The sequence below is a fragment of the Natator depressus genome, chromosome 1 (genome assembly GCF_965152275.1).
Source record: "Natator depressus isolate rNatDep1 chromosome 1, rNatDep2.hap1, whole genome shotgun sequence".
Classification (NCBI taxonomy): domain Eukaryota; kingdom Metazoa; phylum Chordata; order Testudines; family Cheloniidae; genus Natator; species Natator depressus.
The window spans coordinates 150,208,737-150,230,315 of record NC_134234.1 but is presented as its reverse complement, the minus strand read 5'-3'; the positions used below and the strand labels follow the sequence as shown (position 1 = coordinate 150,230,315).

General features: G+C 44.6%; 1 protein-coding gene and 1 long non-coding RNA gene across 5 annotated transcripts in view; one reads left to right on the top strand and one right to left on the bottom strand.

The window, feature by feature from the left end:
- Window positions 1-6,759: 6,759 nt before the first annotated feature.
- MID1IP1 (MID1 interacting protein 1) lies at window positions 6,760-10,977 on the bottom strand. 3 transcript variants are annotated; one of them, XM_074968844.1, is made up of 2 exons: window positions 10,795-10,977; window positions 6,760-7,444 (listed from the first exon to the last, which is right to left on the bottom strand). In XM_074968844.1, the coding sequence occupies exon 2, from the start codon at window positions 7,264-7,266 to the stop codon at window positions 6,766-6,768; it is 501 nt and encodes a 166-aa protein (XP_074824945.1). In that variant the 5' UTR covers window positions 7,267-7,444; window positions 10,795-10,977; the 3' UTR covers window positions 6,760-6,765. The 3 variants fall into 3 exon arrangements, with proteins under 3 accessions (XP_074824945.1, XP_074824938.1, XP_074824932.1); XM_074968837.1 differs by lacking the exon at window positions 10,795-10,977 and adding an exon at window positions 8,125-8,548; XM_074968831.1 differs by lacking the exon at window positions 10,795-10,977 and adding an exon at window positions 7,724-7,996.
- The window catches only part of LOC141996669 (uncharacterized), a 31,701-nt gene continuing 20,835 nt past the window's right edge, over window positions 10,714-21,579 (top strand). The window contains exons 1-2 of one of the 2 annotated variants that reach the window (XR_012641583.1): window positions 10,714-11,403; window positions 14,348-16,022. This is a non-coding gene — a long non-coding RNA (uncharacterized LOC141996669). Of the gene's footprint in view, window positions 11,591-14,347; window positions 16,023-21,579 lie in introns of both variants that reach the window. The other variant, XR_012641582.1, reaches the window with a different exon arrangement.

Here is a 21,579-nt window from a genome sequence, read left to right as displayed (position 1 = left end):
GTAGGGCATAAGCAATGTGCAATATACCCAGCTTTTAACATGAAGATGCTACTGCAAAATAGCCCTGAGCAATTACAGAGGGGGTGGGGGGCGGAAAGGAAGAATTATTTTAGAATTATTTGTATGTAGATAATCCTAATAAAAAGATCCAACACTGTTTAATTAATACTATGACAGATCCTACAGACTTCACTAGACAAGCTCATTTAATGGCTGGTGATTTTAATACAGAGGCACCACCTGCTTTATCTCTAATCTCTCGAAGGTTTTTATATACCATCTATTCCTGCAGCGAGCAAGCACAACACAAAAGCCCAGAACTAAAAGGTGTTTTTCTCACTCCATTACACTCGGGCAGATAAGTTTGAACTTGTGTGAGGGGGGACTTTCTTTTTAAAGAGCATGGATTCTCGCAGACAGGTAGTAACAACAAACTGAGTAATTGCAAAGCAAAGTCATTTTTGCAAATGCCTTTTCTAAAGGGGTTTGTAACTTGATTAATACGATTAATTTGGACCTAAACTTGGCATACCAGGCCTCAGTCCGAAAATGAATTACTTTACAAATTTGACACTAGTATGTTTGGACATTTCTAATTTTTCAAAGTGACAAACAAATGACCAAAAACCCCCGCCAAAAATCCATGTGACCAATTGTGATTAATTTTGCCGTATTGACCTCTTTACTTGCACTCTGCCCAGATTTATGGTCTGTTATATCTCACCTCCTATTTTTTGTCTATATGTTATCTTCTTAGATAAATAAGCCCTATGCGACATGGGCTGTATACTTTGGCTAAGCCACTAAGCTTTAGAGCACCAACCATACTGCTGGCCAAATATAAATGATGTAATGTTAAAATCTGTAGGAAAGGGCTCTATGGGAGGAAATCTCTGCAAGGATCTTCTCACAGAATCATTTCCCACTAGCCCCAATTATCTCATCAGTGGGGAGGAAGATAGGTTTTTACTGTCCCTCTTTGCCTATGGAATAGGGTGCAGAGCCCTTCCTCAAACCTACCAGATCCCCACTTGAGTGGCCAGGCCCATTTCAATGGAAGCCTTGTGTCTTGGCACCAGCTCTGGCCCATGGTGGAGATCCAGTTTCCATTGAAGCCAAGCTACCAGGGATTCACCTGGCTGCAGCAGCCCCTGGAGTGGGGCCTATGTAGAAAAGGTAATACCACCTCAAGCTATATTTGCTTTCACAAGCTAGGTCTATTGGGAAGGAGATGAGTCAATGATAGTCCTGCCCAGCTCTACCTAATCTCCATCCTTTGACCCTGCATGGACCTTGTACAGCATGGAGCACCCTCTGCAGGGTGTGGAAGGCATGAGGGTGCCATTGAGATGAGCCCTTCATTCGACACAGCTATGGGGAGAGCCACATCTGGCCCAATGGATGTCAGATTTTCCTGTGGGATGCCTCAGTGTTTCTAATCAAGGTTAGTGTCAAGATATTGGTTTCAGATCATTAATCTGTCTCTATGCCAGAACTGGACATAGAAAGTATAATGTTTAGGCCCTTCTTTCCTTGATCGGTATTTGGTAGGGAAGAAGAAAACTTATTGTACCATGTTCTTCTTATAAAGACAGGCAGCTGTTGAAGGCTTCTCTGGAGTTGGGGATGTTAGAAGTAGTCCCAGTGGAAATGGAGTGGTGGGCAGAGTGCCGGCAAAGAGATCAAAGCTGTGAAATAAATACACGGTTTATTCAATGGTTACGGAAATACAATTGACCCGTAGCTGCCATGAACATAAGTGTTATTTAGATTTTGCCTGTATCTTTAAAAGCAGGGAGAAAAATCAGATGGAAATTAACTATAAAAAACCTATGCTAATGTAAAATGAATGCTGCAAATGTAAACACATAAAAAGTTAAATCTCCCATAACAACATCAACTCTTTCACATCGCACATATTATATAGGAAGGTAAACACCTGACATCCAAAGTAATAATCAGAAGTAATATGTATGCAGCAGCTGATACTGTAAGAACCTTAACTGGGCTACTTCTTGACTTCTGTGTTGTTGCATTTGCAACCTTAGGCCCAAATTATGGCTATGTTGTGCAGGTGCACCAGATCGGGGAGATGGCCCAAGAAGCCCTTTTCCCCATGCACACCCAACAAAGAAGGTAGCCATTATATAACTGCAGGGAAATGAGAGGCAGGGACCAGCTAGCAATGCAGGCAGAGCTAATGGCTTTACAGAGGGATTCGTCTGCATGGGGCAGGACATAACAGCAGAGCAGTTTTTCAAAGGCACAGAAAAAAACATTTCTCAAAATGTTCCCACCGCTGCTGGTAAAGGCATATAATGCCACCAGCCACCACCACTTGGGTAGTGTGCTGCCTCCTCCAGTGTACCTCTGCCTCCCAGGAAGCATAGTTTTGCTCTTCACATTGTATTAACCTAAGTACTTGCATTCAGCATTTTATGAGAGTCCTATACTCTTCCATTCCCAATTACTTTCCTGTGTGCAGACTGGCATGCACCTTTGCCATCCCAACACTTTACCAGCCAGGGGCTCATTGTGCACACTTGACAGAACTATACAATATGCTTTATGAAATGTACATTTAATCCAACACAAAATTTCATCCATCCAGGACTGCAGCCCATGGCCGTAATGCCCTTTGGCCACCATATCCCCAGTATCCTCCATAGGATGTTAAATCAGCCCCCTGCTAAGATGAAGCCATGACTTCTCCAGCTAACTTTTGCCCTTTTGTGGCTTTATATGCAGAAACGTATGATTTAGCACTTAAACCACAGTGGTGTACATACAACTCTCTCATACAACTGACATATTCCATGAACAATGCCTTGTAGTAGTTGGTAGACAGCATATATATAGAGTTGTAACCAGATTGTAAAGTATGCAAAGGGCTTTAAGACTTAATTATTACTCTACCAATATCTGAAATAGTTTACTTGGTTTATTTTCCTATCATCAGAGGTGAGTTAAAAAATACTACTACTTCACAAATTGTACCTCTTCTGGTTAAATACAAATTTTGTAGGTTTTTTTTTAAACTTGCCTTTTCTTGTAAGTCATATCCTTGGAGAACACTCCATTCACTCCGTTGTTAGACTGCAGCTTTGAGGGAGAAACTTCTTAAAGGCAGATCCTGTCTGTAAGCATGATTTAATCTGAAATCAAAATTGCTTTATTGGCCCAAACTAATGGTTTATCTAGTCCAGTATCTAATCTCCAGCACTTACAAATGCTTAATGCTTCAAAGGGCGATACAATGCCCAGTAATACAGCTAATTGTGCAACTCGGTACCATTAAGGGAGATTTCTTCCCAATCAGTTTATGGCATGAAGACTCAGAGTGGTGGACTTTGTAATTAGAATCATAGAATCATAGAATATCAGGGTTGGAAGGGACCCCAGAAGGTCATCTAGTCCAACCCCCTGCTCGAAGCAGGACCAATTCCCAGTTAAATCATCCCAGCCAGGGCTTTGTCAAGCCTGACCTTAAAAACCTCTAAGGAAGGAGATTCCACCACCTCCCTAGGTAACGCATTCCAGTGTTTCACCACCCTCTTAGTGAAAAAGTTTTTCCTAATATCCAATCTAAATTGTATCCTTGCTACTGAAATTTCAGATGTTATGATTTATATGTCATTTTAAAACATATTTTTAAACTAAGTTGTTTTCTTCAATAACATGACAGCAACGAATTCCATACTTTTTCGACTTTGCATTGGAAAAATATTTATTATCTATTTTTAAATTCAAAGACTTTTTATTTCATCAAGGGTGCTCTTTTACTTAAATCATATGAATAAGTAAACAGAAGAACTTGAATGGCTTCTCTACAGTCCTTTATATTATATACTCGTATATCACCTTAAGCTTTAAGGTTTTCTCATATGGAAACTTTCTACTCCCAAATACCTCTATTAATTTTCATTGTTCTCCCTCTGAACCTTTTCTATTTCTGTTATATTTTTTAGATGTGTCCAAAATTGAATGTAATATTCAAGATGAGACTATACTATCAATTTACTAATGGATATTTTCTACTATTGGATTTGTAGTTTTGATCAGCACTATAAATTGAGTATACACTAAATCTTTACTGTGAGAGATTACAACTAATTCAGAATTAGATAGTTAAACTTAAAATAACAGGGCCTGTCTTTTTAATAAGCAATTTTAAACACAGATAGCGTTGTAGCCTTAAGATGGTTTATCTGGCAAGACTCTGATACAAAACTAAATAATAAAGCAGAACAAGTTCTTCCTCCAAAACTTCCAGGAGTACAAAATTTAAAACAATCCCAAGGCAAGGCATCTTTTACCTCATGTTTATCGGGCTTTGTTCACTAATAGAGAGCCTTACCACCTGAGAAGTTAGGAATCCCTTATATACTTCTCATTACCCCTGATATTTTTCCATGCACAACCCTATTGGGAAGGAGATAGAATAGACTAGTAAAACAGACTGATTAGCAATGTTACTACTAAAGGGAGAGTTAGGTTAAAAAGCCAGTTATGTTTTTCAAGGTCTCCTCAGTTATGTCATTAATAAATACTTTGATTTATTAGGAACATAGGACTGGAAGGGACCTTCTAGTGCCCTGCTATACCAGTCATACAAGCTTGTTCATAAACTTATCAGACTCCATCTTTCAAACAAATTGGGTTGTCTGCCCTGGTCCCCGACTGCTCCTATTGGAAGGCTGTTCCAGAATCTCACTCCTTTCATGGTTAGAAACCTTCTTCTAATTTCCAGTTTAAATTAGCACTGGAAGCACTGATGAACTTTAAAATACATTTTAACATTTAAACTGTTTACTTTCTTCACTTTACTCAACTTGGACAATGAAAACTGACCCGCTGGTATCAGTGTCTGGTTCTCATGCACTAGTACAATGTCACAGTGAGACGTTGAAAAGAGTGTTGGGGAATTTTTAAATCTAAGCAAAGGCGGTTTTTGTTTGTTTGTGCACATGCTGCATGGCAGTGTCCTTTTAAGTACATTAAGATATATACAAACTATTAGCCTTTCTGAGCATGAAAAATTTGAAAGTGATATTGTGCCTGAAGATTAAGTGTATATTATCACTGAACATAAGTATTTCATGACGTGAAAAGCAAAGCTGTTAACCCTATCTGTTTGTCATATGCACACATATATTGTAATCATAAGTATACTGTAATGTTACTTAGGACTTATTCAAGGGCAAGCCTTTACCAAACAATAAAATGTACTATGTGCTACACCACCTAATGTTACATATATATGTAGAGAGAAAGAGAGAACTAATTACAGGGCCTATTACTTCAGCAAATGGGAAAAAATGCACAGAGAATAAAATCTATACCATTCTGGTAACATAGAGCCGGTTGCTAGTAACCATTAATGTATATTGTCAAATACTTTAGTTTAAACAGGGATTGACCTTTAAATTGGTATACATACATCTTGACAGACTATTCTCACTCTGTTTAACAGCTGAAGTAACTAAAAACATATTGGGTAAGGTATATTTACTAGACCCATTTTTAGCAGTTTTGCATATGTTAGCTAGTCCTCACTAACAAATTACCCCTTTATATCCAGCGCCTTGTAACATAGCACTGGAAATACAATTTTAAATTCATTTAGAGATGCAATTAACATATTTAGGTTGTGTATGTGAATAATTAGTATTTAATGCAAGTAGGGAACAGGGAGTATAACAAAAAAAGTTAAGCCAATCTTAGTCAATACATTTGCTTCTTTATTTTAGAATATACTCTACATCTGCATAAAAAAAAAGTTTTAAATAAGCTTCAGTACATGTACACGAATGGAACCCATCATCCGTCCAGTGATACAGGGATGTAGTTTAGTAAACTGGCTCTGTCCTGGGTAATAAATGGAATTTTTACAACAGTTTTATTATTTTCATTGGCTTATTTTCAGCCTCATATCAGCCAGCTATACAGCCAGCACATACATGTACAAGTCATCAGTCTCCTTACTTAGAGGGGAACAATAACTGCTCACTCTGGACAGAACAAAAATTCGAATAAACTAATATTGATTAATGTACACCTTTCTCTGTTTGTGCGTTGGTAAAAAATAAGAGGCCTGCAATTCTACGAGCATGCGAAGAAATCTTACACATTATATACACGTCTTTTATTGTTATAAAAGTAGTGCAAAACAGGAAAGAAAGAAGTGATGCAGTCTCCACTAGGAGGACGGCCGCCTCCGCCACCACACGCTCTCAGTAACTACTGGCCTCGGTCACCCTCCGTCATTCATTCCGAGTCCCAGGCTAGGAAACTTGATACACCCATGCCGCTTCGCTGCCGCTGCCGCGCAGGCAAAGATCCCCGCCGCCGTGCAGCGCACAGCTGCTCGCACACCCGGGCAGGATGTGCCCGCCATGCGTCAGGGTCCCCTCCCCCTCCCGCTTGAACGTCCACCAGCCCCATGCACACGCACACACACACACACGTCTGCCCCTCTCTCCCTGCCCCCCTCCTCCACGGTCGCACTCCTTCATTCCCCCGCTGGCACGCGCCCCCACCCGCTTCCATTGTCACACACTCGCTCCCCCTCCATGCCCGTCCCATGCTCATCCCCCTCCATCTGCACGCGCACACACACGCACACACACATGCTCCTAGTCCCCTGGGCGCGCTCCCCTGAGCCCCTCCCTCCCTCTCTTCCTCCCCCCGCCCCCCGGCAGATAGGGATCCCTTGCTCGGAAGCACCCCCCCCCATACCCACCCCATGCCAAGCCCTGCCCTGGCTCAGTGCCCCCAGTTGCTGAAGCCGATCTCCTGCTTGTATCTGTTGGTGAGCACGTTGGCCTTGCGGGTGAGTTTGGAGAGTACCGTGTGGAGTCCGCTCAGGTGATAGTGGAATTGCTTCTCCAGATCCTCCTCCTCCACCGCGGACTCCGGCAGGCCCCGGCCAATGTCCCCGCTCAGCTTGTCCTTCTTCCGGCTGGCCTCCTCGGCGCCCTGCTGCAGCACCCCCCACTCGATGTCGTTGCGGATGGACTTGAGCAGCAGGTAATGGCTGTACATGTCCCTGCGGGAGAAGAAGGCGCCGGCGTCCCCCGGCGACAGCTGGGGATCCCCCTCCCCACAGCCGCCCCCCGAGTCCAGCTCCTCCAGCAGCAGCGGCACGTCCCGCAGCAGGCTGGGCACCATCACCGTCTGGTCCATGTTGTTGACGGCCCCGATGAAGCGGTTCATGGCGTTAAAGAGGGAGTGTTTCTGGCTGTAGGAGTCGCAGATCTGCATCATGTTGGCAGATGGGTGGGGTGCAATGCCAGTGATCACCGGGTGCCTGGGGAGCACGGACACAACAAGCGGTTCCTTCTTCTGCCCCACCAAATCTCCTTGCAAGGGCCACCAGGAGCCAGGCCTTGTATCTCCAAAGCCTTCCCCCCGCTTGCTCGCTGCAACGCTCAAGGGCGGTTTGCTGGAATAGAGAAGGATAGATGCTGTTTAGATGGAAGGCATTTTGCGCCATGCGCCAACCCCCAGTTATCAGTACTTCCCCTTCCTACCCATAACCCTCTCCCAGAGCTTCACCTTTTTCTCCCCCTATCCTTCAGCAAACTCCTTCTTCACCCCCGTCCCCTTCAGCTCCCCATTTTAATCCCAACCCCGCTCTGGGCTTTGCCTCCGATCTTTCCTCCTAACTCCGTGTACCTTCCAAGGCCGAGCCCTCCGTTCCTCCGCCCCCAAGGCTCCCTACCTCTCTGTGCAAATCTCCTCTGACCTCAACCCTCTCCCGGTGGCCCCCTGCCCAATATCTCGCGGCATCCTTTATCAGCGCATCATCACCAAAGCCAGCAGCTAAGGGAGGCAACCGAGCTGCGTTTCGATTTCTCATTCAGAAGACGCAAGAGCAACTTCTTCCAGTCCACGCCCCACGGCTCAAAGAATGAGGCTGGGGGATGGGGACGGCAAAGGGAGCGCCTCTGATGGCAGAAACACAACTCCTTGCAGCGGGAATAAATTAAAAGAGCCCCCTGTGAGCGTGACTGTGAGCGTGACAGGGCCACAGATCCATGCAAGCCGCCTCGGGAGCTCCCACTGCCATTCACCCCATCACCCGCTCAGATCAGGGGGACGCCGCAGGCAGCCCACACCCACCAAATGTCCTGTAGAGTCGAGCCTCACTGCCGGTTCTCTGGGTCTGGCTGCTGGTGTCCGGGTGTCCGTGCGTCACTGTGTCCCGCTGCGGCCGGTAGCCCTGCTCCCATTCCAGGAGGTGTATTTATAGCGTGTATGGTAAAATAAGGTGTTCCCAAGTGCCACCCCCTTGCAGTGCAGCAAGATAAAGGCGGCTCTGAGTGACCGCGAGTAATACCGGCTCCAGCTACAAGGGACGGGAAGGCGGCTCCGCCTCTCGCCTGACACCGATAAGGGGAGGGCGCAGCGCGCACCCGGAGGCAGAGCCTGCCAGAGCTAGTGGCTGCGGGAGGGAAGCCGGGTGGGCGAGGTACCAGCTCCTGCTACAGCGCATCCCACCCATCACTCTACACCCCGGCCGGTGACGGGAAAGGAGCCAGCTACACAGCGGTGCGCAAACCCCTGTTTGCTTCAGGGCCGAATTTGGTCCTGTTTCCTCCGGATTGGATTGGTTTGTTATCTATAGCCACATCCATCCATGCCTATGTATAGGGACCAGCCGCTCCTGACTCAGTCCCGTAGGAGTCAGTGGGCAGAGCAGGACACAGCGCGGAGTGGAATGTTGACTCTCGCGCTGAATCAGTTCCGTATCGGCCGGATAAGCCATGCAAACAGTGGCAATGTAAGCCCAGGAGACAGACACCTCGGGGAACTGTCAGAGAGGCAGTTCGAGTAAGTACCCCAAGCATCCCAGCAGGATAGGTCTGGGCATTCGAAAAAGAAAACTCCCTCTGGTTCCCACCAATCTTCCTCCTCCTCCTTGCTCACACAAGAGGGATAGAGTGCAACATACCTTACGCCAGCTGCACCCAACCCCCAGGAGGAAAACCCCTAACACACTCAGCCTGGAATTCCACGCCTAGTCAACGAGAACACAGCATTCCCCAAACCATCCTAATCCTCCTGCTCTAACACAAATCAATCTTACTTCTCCTCCCCAGACCCCGAAAGGAAAATCCACCCACCCCAATCTTCAAATTCCCGCCCCCCAACTCCAGAGAGAGAGTAACCCACCCATCCTTTTTTACGTACACCACTTAGCTACTCTGCAGATAAGCACTTTATACATGCCGTGTGGCTGGATAGAGAGCCCCTCTCTCGAGACAATACGACTTCAGACAGACGTGTTACCGTGCTTCAGCGATACTTGTGTACCTTGGTCCAAGAAAGAACTGGATTGTGTAACACACGCAAATCCTCCCCATGCCCAGAGAGAGAGACAGACTGTTACACCCAGCTTTAAACCTGTTTCCTAAACCTCACAGAAAGGGAGACTGTAAAACACCCAGCTTTAAACTGCCTTTCGCTCCGCGGACCGTAATCCAAAAACAGGGAGTCTGGAACACACCCAGTTTTAAACCTCTTTCCCCACTGCCCAATATGTATGTTTGCACCCCGGTATGTGTCTGTAGCAGCAGGTTGTAACATGCCTGGTGGGAATGTATTTGGCACGGGTGATGATGTGGCTCGGCTCTGCTGCATTGTGGGGGAAGGGGATCGCAACGGGTCGGTCTCATATATCGTAGCGAGCAAATCGGTGGTTTCGCACGCCCTAGCTGCATAGCCAGGCACGCCCCCAAGTGACACGCCGGCCCCGCATGCTGCTGCCTTTGAAGGGACTTTGCAGCGAATGCGATTCCTCATATCGCGCTCTAAAGGGAGGGAGATGGAATCTGTAGCCCCACGGAGTGCACACACTAACTCCTCTCCGGTGCTGATGCGCAGCCGGCGCTCTGACCCCCGCATACGGAGGGGGTAATTAGCCGGGGAGGACACGGTTTACTCAATCCGATTGGGATCCAGGAATGTAGTCCTTGTTAAACCGGTCTCTCTCGACCTGCTATCGGCCTTCGCCCAACGGAGGCGATGGGAGGCGCTCCGCTCTGCCCAGCTGTGCCCTGAGCGGACTGGCCGACATTGGCATGCTGGTCACTGCCCCCAGCAGCGAGGGCAGAGCATTACAAAGCGCCGCTGTGCACCCCGAGACAAGGCGTTCCCTCCCGCCTCCTACGGCACGTTGCCCGGCTCCTGCCGGCCTGCCTCCCTTCCCCCATCAAGCCCCTTGCTCTAGCAGCAGCGCTGCGCATTTGCAGCCAATCTGTCCAGCAACAGCCCGGCTTCCTCTGCGTTGTCTTCTCCCAGCTGGGCAGCCCAGCCGCGGCTGCAACCGGAGCAGGCTGCACCGCGACCACGTGCACCGCCCTTCCCCCAGCCGGGCTGCAGCAGGCGCCGCTGGAGGAAGGGCATCTTAGGCCAGGCGCGCGACACGCCGCCCAATCCCCCCCCGCGGGAAGGAGGCAAAACCAGAACGCGCGAAGGGAGGGGGCGGGCAACAGGCGCGCACTCGACCCCGCCCTATCTGGCTCTCTGCCCGCGCCCGGCGACTTAGCGGGCTGCGCCGGGGCCGGGATCACCCCACAGCCTCACCTCCAACCTCAGCCAATCGGCTCGCGTTCCAGGAGCCAGGCTCCGCCGACGTATGCTCGTAAGCAAGATTCGGCGGCAGCCAATCAGAAACAACACTCACCCCCCCGCGCTCTCTCTCTCTCTCTCTCTCTCCGGCGACCCTGGTAACAGAGGCGGCCGCTGCAGGGACACGTGGGACGGAGGGAGATTGCCGTGCAGTGTTACCTTGACAACCGGTCAACCACAACACGGGGCGGGGGCCACGATTGGGCATCGATCCCGGCCCGGCGCAGGCAGGTCGCGGCGCCTCCGCCGCTGTGTCACAGTCGCCCCGCCGTGGGAGAGTTCAGTGCCTTGGGTCGCAGGGAGACTTTGGTCCCATCCTTGTACTGCAGGCACCCCCTACATCTCTGCAACGTCAGGAGCACACCCAGTGCCCGCTCAGCTGGCGCGCACCGGACCCCGCCTCAGGCCCGCACGCAGCTCCTGCACGCCTGGCCACAGGCAGAAGAGACACACGGCTCACTAGAGCGCTTGCGGAGAATGCACGCACCCAGACAAACAGCGGCCAAATTAAACTAAGACTTTGTCCTCTCTGACTCCTAGCCAACGTACAAAAGCCACCCTGAACTTTCCGGTGCCATCTCAACCGCAGGGACAAACGATCTGTCCGCTGCCAGGAAGCACTAGCAAGTCAAAAACTAATTTTTCTGGATGTGAGCCCACGGCTTGCAATATTCAAATTCAAGTTATTGGGAAGAACAGATGAAAACCGACAAGCTGGCATACTGCCATACTAGCAGATTACCGTAGGCCACTGTGAAATGCACAAAGGTAAGGCAGAGTTATCAAACACAGAATGAGTGACCGTAGACTACAGTGGAAAGAGAGAGACACAAAGCACAGTGCAAACTCAGGGTAGAATGACTGCAACCTGTGAGACAGAGGAGAGACTGAAATTCAACCTACATATGCATATATACATTTGGGATTGAAGATCATGGGAGAGACAGAAAAACCGGTCAGTCAGAAAGAACATGATTTCAACAGTACAATGAAATATATCTGATCAGCATGAGTAGCAGCAAGGCTCCCACACCCATCATTCCAGCTGACCCTGCTGCTATTCCCTGTGCTGCTGGTGGTTGCCTGCATCAGAACTTCCATACTGAGTCGGACTAATGGTCCATCTCGTCCAGTATCCTGTCTTCTGACAGTGTACAAAACAGGGCAGTTGGAGTGATCCACCTTTGTCTCCCCCTCCTAGCTTTTGGCAGTCAGCGGTTTAGGGTCACCCCCAAGCATGGGGTTGCATCCCTGACCATCCTGGCTAATAGCCACTGCTACTCTGAAACCTATCCTCCATGAAGTTCTCTACTTCTTTTTTGAACCCAGTTATACTTATGGACATCACAATATCCCATAGCAATGAGTTCCAGAGGTTAATTGTGCACTGGGTGAAAAAGTACTTCCCTCTTGTTTGTTTTAAATAAATGGTCAGTTTTCACAACGGAGAGAGGTAAATACTACTGTTCAATATATTCATTAATGATCTGGAAAAGGGAGTGAACAGTGAACTGGCAAAGTTTGTAGATGATATACAATTCAAGATAGTTAAGTCCAAAGCTGACTGCGAAGAGTTACAGAGGGATCTCACAAAATTGGGTGACCGGGCAACAAAATGGAAGATGAAATGCAACATAATGAATTTGTATATATCTTGTAGAGTCTGCCTGAAACTTAAATATGGTCAGCTAATTTTATATTTCTTCAGAATCTGTAGGCATGTGTCCAAGCCCTTGACTTTGGATAAATCTATAAAGAGGCCAAACTTCACTGGATAAAACACACAGTGCTTCATTTTTTTCTACTTCCTTATATTCTGATCATTTTAATAGACAGTATAAACAGCCTCTTGCAGATATGCTATCATTTGATTATTGCAGCACTCCTGCATCAGAATGAAATAAGGAAGCATATGTTTATGACTTTAATAACATGCAATTATGAAGTAGCTATAGGTATAAATATTGTATGTGTGTGCAATTCCTTCTTTCCTGCTGTTGGCAGAAGGTGATCACATGCCTTTGTGGCACAAAGTTTAATCCTCAGTATCATTTGTTTTAAATATTTATTCTTTAGGGTGAGACCAGTGTGATAGCTATGCCCTGCATTGAAATCTGGGAAACCCAGCTTGTTCCTGTCTTTATCTGACTCCTCAGTCCAGCAAGGGCTGTGAGCAATGAGGAAGCTCATGCATCCAGTATCTGGTGGTGCAGGTGTGCCTAACATCACTGTACAGCAAAGATTCTTGGATAGATAAGGAACATACTGACAGGGAGGGTGCAAAGGAAATCCTGTCCAAACCTCCTCAACTAGAAGGAGAATTCCTGTCATATAAGGTCTTGATGATGGGCATTAAAATGAAGGTATCTCAAGACTCCATGAAGATGCAAAGGATGCCAGAAGACAGAATAAATTCAATGTCTTGGTCATATCACCTTGTACTCTGAGCTAAAAAAAATTGTGAAGTTAAGCTTAGTCCGGTTTGTTAGTACTACAAGTTGCACAGCATCCCATGTAAGGTGCCAAGAAAGTCTCTTAATTCCCAGTGAAGTCAATGGGAGGTGAGGGTGCTCAGCACCTTGCAGGATCAGGGTCTTTCATGGGAGATGTCTAAGAAACAGCAGGATCTACTGGAGGTGGTGATATGCGTAGTGCTAAAGATAACTATATGAGGCATGCTTCTGATGTCCCCTGCTCTTGTGACATTAATAGTTACATAACATTTTTCAATAATAGGCTGATAAGCTTGGTGTCTTGCTTGAATTTCAGTATAGACCACACACTAAGGCCAGTCTTAATTCCCTCTTCAATGGTAATCAAAGAAACAATCTTCATTAACAGTTTTGCCATATGCATGCTGGCACAAAATAGCAGTTATTGGCCCATTCCAACCCATGGCTACACTTCATCAGTCATGAGGTAGTTCTGCTGCACAATGTTTGTAAAATAACATGAGGTTTTGTGGGAGAAAAGTGATTAAATATGTGCATATACTGTATTCAAGTGATATATTTTTAGCCCTGGGAGTACCGCTTGGATAGGTTCTTCAATAGCAATATCTCATATGGCTTAGGCAATTGACTTTTTCTTGTAATCTGTTGTATATGTTCTGGATTATAGTTCAGTATAGCCAGGACCAGATTTAGGGGAAGGTGACCCAGGCAACCACCTAGATGCTGGGAGTGGAGAGTGCCAGGCTCGGGGTGTTGTTTTCTTTGTTAGCGACAAAAGGGAAAATAGAATGTTTGAAGTAAAATGTTTCTCTAACTAATTTTTTACTAACTTCCTAGAATGTTCTGGACCTTTGTAGAATCTCGTGGAACCTTCCAGACTTTCTGAAAACTACGTTTTCATTGAACCTCCTACAGTGTTGTCAGCCATGCCCTCATGGGTATATCAAGAGCAGGGCATCGTCGCTCAGTCAGTGAGATATAAGAACGAAGTGAGAGGCCAGCTGCGATACTGTGAACCTTGTTTTATTGTATAATTGTAAAAGGGTACTTGTGTTTTAAGACTTGAAGAGTGTACATAGTGACTAATAAAAGACATATTTAATGAGTCACCAGAGATATCGAACTCCTATCTATGCAACAATATAAAAGCAATACTGTTACTTCTTTTGCATGCTTAACATGTAATGTTTGATGACTTTCTAAGACTGTGGAACATAGACTTTTGCTCTCCCTTATACTGTCTGTTTTTCCCCCTGTAGAAAATAAAAGATGCCCCTGAAGAAGCCTTCAGGAGCTCAGTATGGGAAGCGAAAAGTTCAACTGCAATCTAGCGAGGGGCAAATTTGATGGGAAAATATCTGAAACAGAACAACATAGACTGGGCCTAGGGCAGTAGCGATTGTCCCAGTGCAGAAGAAATTGAGGAGCAAAGCATAAATGATAGAAGTCCTATTACTAAGGAATTAGCAGATTTACCTGAAGATAAGGAATGGAAATGCGAGGAAATTGATGGAGAATCATCCAGTTTTCCTGGCGGCGTAAAAGAGATCATAAGAGATCAGGGTTAGAAGGGACCTCAGAAAGTCATCTAGTTCAACCCCCTGCTCAAAGCAGGACCAATCCCCAATTTTTGCCCCAGATCCCTAAATGGCCCCCTCAAGGATTGAACTCACAACCCTGGGCTTAGCAGGCCAATGCTCAAACCACTGAGCTATCCGAGTGATGATAAAGAAAAATCTGGCTCACGTGAAAAGGAGAGAAGCAATAAAGAAGAATCAGCATCACACGATGACAGAAACAGCAGTGAGAAAAATTGCACACCACAAATCGATACATCAGATCCCACTTTATGGCCTGCAATCCTAAATTCTGCCAATATTCATTGTACAGTTTTGAACGGGCTGGGCAAAATCAAGGAGATGATATTTCCAGTAAATAATCAGATCAGAAGTGACACTTTTCAAAGTCACACTGTGAAAGAGTGCTCGAGAATGGTGAGAAACTGAATCAGCATTGGCTAGTTTCCTCAAAATCAACTGACAAAGTGTTCTGGTTTTGTTTCAAAATATTTTATAAGAATGTCAAATCATTGCTTCAGCTTTCCAGGTACAATTACTGGCATAACTTAGCTGATGCTCTGAAGCAACATGAAAAGTCACCCAGCCATTTTACGGCCCACTCCAAATGGATGGAGGTTGAATCCAGGCTCAAGCTGAATAAATGCCTAGATGCAGAAAACCAGCACATTATTAATGTAGAAACCCAGCACTGGAGGAACGTGCTCGAGCATCTGATCTCAACTACCCTCTTCCTTGCAAAGAATAATTTGGCTTTCTGGTGCTTGTTGGATAAGTTGTTCACTGAACATAACAATAATTTCCTTGGTGTGGTAGAACTTCTTGGGAAATACAGTGATATCATGTGTGAGCACTTATGTTGAGTAATTTGTAAAGAAGCTATGGACCATTACTGCAGCAAAACAATTCAAAATTAATTGATTGACCTTATGGCAAGGAAGGTATTCGATAAGATGTTAATGTGGCTTGGCAAAGAGAATTACTATGCCATAATAATGGACTGCACTTCCAACATTAGTCACAGTGAGAAGATATCATTTACAGTAAGATTCGTTGACTATTAGGATGGCTGTATCCAAATAAAGGAACGTTTTATCTGTTTCCAGTCTGTGGACAGTTCTACTGGAAAAGACCTAACAGAACTGTTTAAGAACATTTTGAATGAGAATAAAATAAAGTTCAGGAGTGCCATGGCCCAGACTACAACAACGGTGCGAACATGAAGGGAAGAAACAGCAACATCCAGGCAAGGATCCTTGTGCTGAATCCAAGAGCTTCCTTCGTGCCTTGTGGTAAATCATGCATGCAGATCGTGCATCAAAGTCATGAAATGGGCTACAAATGCCATAAAAATAAGGTATTCAAAAGTTCAACAAATGGGGAGTGAGGGGGTGGGGAAAAAACATTTCTCGCCTGGAGCGCCATTTGATCTAGGGCTGGCCCTGAATATAGTCAGCTGGTGCAGGTGAGGGGCTACTAAGTTTCATTCTGTTCCTATTTAATCTATATTTTTGCTCTCTGTTTACAGTTGTGGAATGATTACTTCACTTAGGGTGGTAATGCAAATGTATACAGTTAACATGTCCATCTCATCCCATCCCTTTGTAACCTGTTGTCAAGGTATACTAAACTCGGACCCAAGAAAGTTTGTTGCTTCAAATCCAAAATGACCGTAAGGAAATTTAACATTATAAATGATGTCTCTTGATGAGTTTCAGATCATCAATACTGTAGTTTCAGGCACCGACGACCAAGGTCATGAGAAATCAGTTTAAAATGTGAAAGAAATTTGTGGACCAATTTGTCTGAGTCCTGCTGAAATCCAGGGGATAATTTGTATCTGTTCTACAGAGATTTAGCTACATCTCTTCTAGTTTTCACATAACTGTTTTTTATGCCTAATCCTTCAAGCTCTTTGTAAGGGGACTAGTCCGTATGCCAAGGCCTTATAGTATTATGCCCAAATTTGGAGAAAAAAAAGTGAGAATATTGCAATGCCTCTGTAACATAAAATAACTAATGCAGAGAAAACAAACAACAATAATTTAGCAACAAAGCACAATTAAATAACAATACTACAGTGTTTTCCTCAGGCAAAAATAATAAAAAAGTCTCACTGTACTAGAATGTCCTTGGAGTTAGAAGCAGCATTAGGTAGGCACACAACCCAAGGAGGTGGGGGCATGGGAGTGGCCTCAAAAGTATGGGTCAGTGAGCAACATTTCACTTGTGTTGGTGGAGAGGAACAGAAGCTAAAGGTAACAGAGTGCAGAGTGTGGGTGCACGGGGAGAAGTGACTCTGAAGAATGATCCTCCCAAGCTGATGGAAACCTCCATGTAAGACTCTGAGCAGGCTGGGGCTCCGTAGCTCAGAAAAGAATTGGGAATAGGGAACAGCTGTTCTTTGTGGCATGTCCCCCTTCCAAATCTCAACAGGAATGCATGCTGCTAGGAGAAGAATTAACATCAGCTCCATGATGTCCCTTCTCCATTGAATACAACTGTAATGAGCGCCAATAAAAATAAAAATATTTAGTTAAATTGCAAAAGGTTTGTATGAAGAGCATTCCCTTTTGGTCTAATAAAGCATAGGCTGAGAGTCACTTGATTTTTGCATTCCTTGAGGAATTCTCAAATTAAATCTTGCAAGGGCGCCTTAACATTAAGATAGTGATGTGCTATCATCATTTTGGATTTGCAATCAGCAAGTGGGAGCATTTTTGTAGCATCTCCTCCTAAAGAGGAAGCCAACTTTGTGGGGTGGAGACAAAATCTCCTTCTGTTTTTATCCCAAATAGCCTTTAGTTAGTCATCATTTATTTTCAGGTACTGGAATCAATCTTAAACAGTGCTCAACGAGCATTACAAGGACAAAAAAAAATAAAAATAATAATAAACATATTGCAGAACCAACATGCCATTTGCTGCCATCATATTGTTCACTGTTTGTGTGTTATAGCCCTTCCCCCACTTTGTGTCTTGTCTTGTCTATGTAGACTGCTCTTTAGGGCAGGGATTGGGGCTTAGTCTATATTTGTACAGTACCTGGCACCATGGGGCTTAGTTCTCATATTGCCCTTAGGCACTGCCATAATAAGCATGATAATTAATAGTATGGATTGAGCCGGAGAGCGCAGAATTGCCCAGAGATTTTTCTCTTTTTCATACTAATATGAGTTTACAAACAAAAAATCCCTTGGGAAGAACAGACCCCAGTATTGAGCATGATCTACTCTTAGTTACACCAGCATAAATCAGGAGTAAATCCACAACGTCAATGTTATTTCACTAGTATAAAATTAGTGCCGGGGAGAGGAGAACAAAGCCCCTTGTTTTTAATTAGCAAAACCCTTATTTGCAGGGATTTGTTTCATTCTGGACCAAAACATGGCTTGCAAACTCGTAGCTCAAGGTTTAAGGCATTTTTTTGAAGAAGGAAAAAAAAATCAATTTGGCTGTTTTCAAGTCTCCCAAAGCAGGGATTCAGGAATCTGAGTTAATCTGAACGGGGTTTGTGGAGATTTCATCCAGCCTTTCCTTCCGGCCATCATTTAAATCCCCTCCTACCATCCTCCGTGCAAGCTGCAACGGCATCATCATAATAACCCTATGACCGAGAGGGATGAGAGTCTCCACTGAGACTGTAATCTCACTCTAAACAGCTCTCTAGCGGATGCTCATGAGTGGTGATACATCATGCAATTTTCTCCTTTAGAGACTCAGAGTGTCACCTCCACTGTGATCCCTGCCCTGCCTGGCAGATGCCAGTAAGTGAGAGCCCAAAGTTAGCCTCAGACCAGCGTTTCTTATGTGACTGTGCACTGATGCTGCACAGCAAAGCAATGCTGAGTCTGCAGGCCAGCCTGCCTGCCAGTGATTAATATTTCCATATTGGCTATTATGCATTTGCTGGAAGCATTTTCCATAACGTTATTTTAATATCTTTATTATTTCCAATATAGATAACAACATACATTTGAGTCAGAACTGCACATTGTAATCACGCAAACATATGAAACAGGTAGTGTCATGCAGAGCTCTGTATTACAACCTATGCAGACTTGTATTTGTAATAATGTACACACGCTAACAAAAAAGCTATATATTTGACTTGATAAGGAACGTTATTGGCATAATAGAATAATCCCCAATAGACCTGTGTATTTCCATAATGCTATTTAATATGCACATATACAAACTAATGCCCTGATGATGGTTTTTAGTGGGCAGATCTATCAAGTTCTCACACGTTCAAATGCAATACTGTGGCTCTAAGAGAGGAACTAGCATGCAGCCTTGAATAGTGTGTAACTCCACACTAAAATGGTAACCCAAACACAGATTACCCCACAGAATTTTTCCTTCATATAAAAATAAATGCAAATGACTGTATTTATATATTATTAACAGTTGGATACAAACCCATAGACACCCGGAACTTAGAGCTGAGCCTCCCACTCTGATGCTAACTCATATATCATTGTGTCTTCTCTCCCTCTGTCTAAAAGCATGATAAGAATGGAATGTCAGCCTCAGCTTTTAAGTGCCTGAACCACATGCTGCCCTCAGTCCTGCTCCCACATTCCCCCTCCTCTTCCATTCATTTGATTTCATTGACATTATGTGGATGCCACCAGGGACAGCATTTGCACCCCTCCCTTTTGTCAGTTTGTGTAATAACCTGAGCATTGTCTACACACAGGGTTTTGTATTTAATAATCTTCCCAGCTTAACTGTTTTCATCTGACTCTCCCTCCTGAACTGATAAATCTAAATTGCACATTTTTTGAACAGCTTAGCTTATATCTTGCAGGTATCCTTAAATGACTGCCTAGTCTCTTTTGTACTTGTCTAGCACCATCTACTGTAACTATATTATACTGGCTTCCCTTTCTTTTGAGACTGCACGTTTATGATTCCTTCAGGAGTGTGCACTGGGGCTAAGGTGTTCACGGCAAATCATGAAGTCTGAATCCATTTCAAAGGCCACATGCTCTTATGATAGAGAAGCAAATGCAACATGCACCCATCTGTATATAGAATGACCTGTATTTGTCAATTTAAAATCAGTTTAGGTGAGAAGAGCTTCTTAGATCTGCCAGTTTTCTAATGGCAAGTTCTGCTCCCTCCTCAGCAGCTAGAGAGGACAGCAGAACAAGAGGAGGGGAGCATTCCAATCAAGAGGTCAGCACCCTTTGCGCACCACACAGCCCAGATTCATTGAAAGCCACTGAGCCAGCCTGCACAAAAAGCTTTAAGAGCAGGGCAGGCAAGGCAGGGCACCCTCCTGTGCCAGCTCCACACAACAACAGATCTTCTGGCCACTGCCATCTACAATGGGGATGCTAGTTCAGCTGGGATTTAAGCAATCTGGGAGCCTCAAAAGGGGCTGTGGAATGGGCCTGGAAGTGGGAGGAATTTCCCAGCAAAAAATCCTGTCCACTGCTGTTCTGTAGGGTGTGGGACGGGGAGGAACTCCCCATACAATCCTCCTTCGTGCCCAGCCCTACAATGCAGCATTGACACAGGGGACAAAATTTAGCTTTACATATTCTTATTACATTGTATTTTTGTAGGTGGCTTTTGCACAGCAAAGGACTAGTACAGGTAAAAAGAGAACCGAAACCTCCTAGCTACTATGACTTTTATGGATTTGTATTATTATTATTTAGTGGCATCACAGTAACACCCAAAGGGCCCATCATCCTAGGAGCTGTAATGCAGCTTTCTTTTTAAAAATCTGATTAGCTAAAGAGTATCATTTCTTTGGATGGCAGATTTAAACTCATAATACCATTCAGTCTATTCCAGATATGGGATCTCCTGCATTATTAGTGGGATTTGTATAACAGCCACAACATAATATATGTCATATATGCCTGGTGTGTGCACTTTTCATGGTGAATACCATAAAGATGCCTTACAGAACTCCATTCTCAAATCACCAGGGTAAATTATTTGTTTTGATGGTGAGTGAAATATTTAGTTTTCTATGATTATGATAATTGTAAAGGGTAGAAATTGAGGAGATTTAGTAATTCATCTGGTAAAATATCATGACAATTTTGCGAGGCTGCCATAAAGGTAGCTTATTAACCTGATAGTGTTTCTTGATGGTGTTCTAAAAAGAGCTAAACTATGCATGCATTCCAGCCAAATGTATGCATTTGTTCTGCTGCAATGTTTTATCGCTGTTAGTGAATTTTTCCTACCGTCCCAGCATTCTGTAAGGGAATGATGCAAGAGACTGAAGACTACTCTCTCCAGGATTACCTTGCATTTGCGAGTCAAAAATTATTACAACAGCATTTTCATTTGCATGTGTGAAGAGTCTCTGGATTTTCAGTAAATTTGTCTTTCAAAGCTGATTTCTTTGTCCGTCATCACTAGCAGTTTACAAGTGTTTTTTTCAGTTGGGGATGCTGGAGCAAATGAAATAAACCCACAATAAAAATAATTTTGTCCAGGTGGTGCATAAATCAGATGAAGAACTCTCGTTCTACGTGGCAAATGTAAAACATATGCCATGTTATTTAAAGCTTAGCCTCCTTATTTGCCTGCATCACAAAAATCTACATATGTGGTAAAACTGATGTAGGCAAGCAATAAGAATATTAGGAATAAAGTATGATGTAGGGAGTGACTCAAGCAGAGCCACTTACAGGGTCATGGCCATTCTCCATTTCAAGTGGGCATGGAAATACAGTGAGGGTTATTCTTCTCTAGAGATGTGCAGATAATAAACACCTGCTACCCAGATCTATTCTTTCCTTTTAACTGTTGATGTATTGAATATTTCTGGAAATTGCGGACAAGCTAGTGTCAGGCGATGAGGACAAGGGTGGTCTAGCCTAGTGGGCAGAGCAGGTGTAGTGAACCAAGCGTCGGAACCAAGGACTAGGATCAGAGCCAGA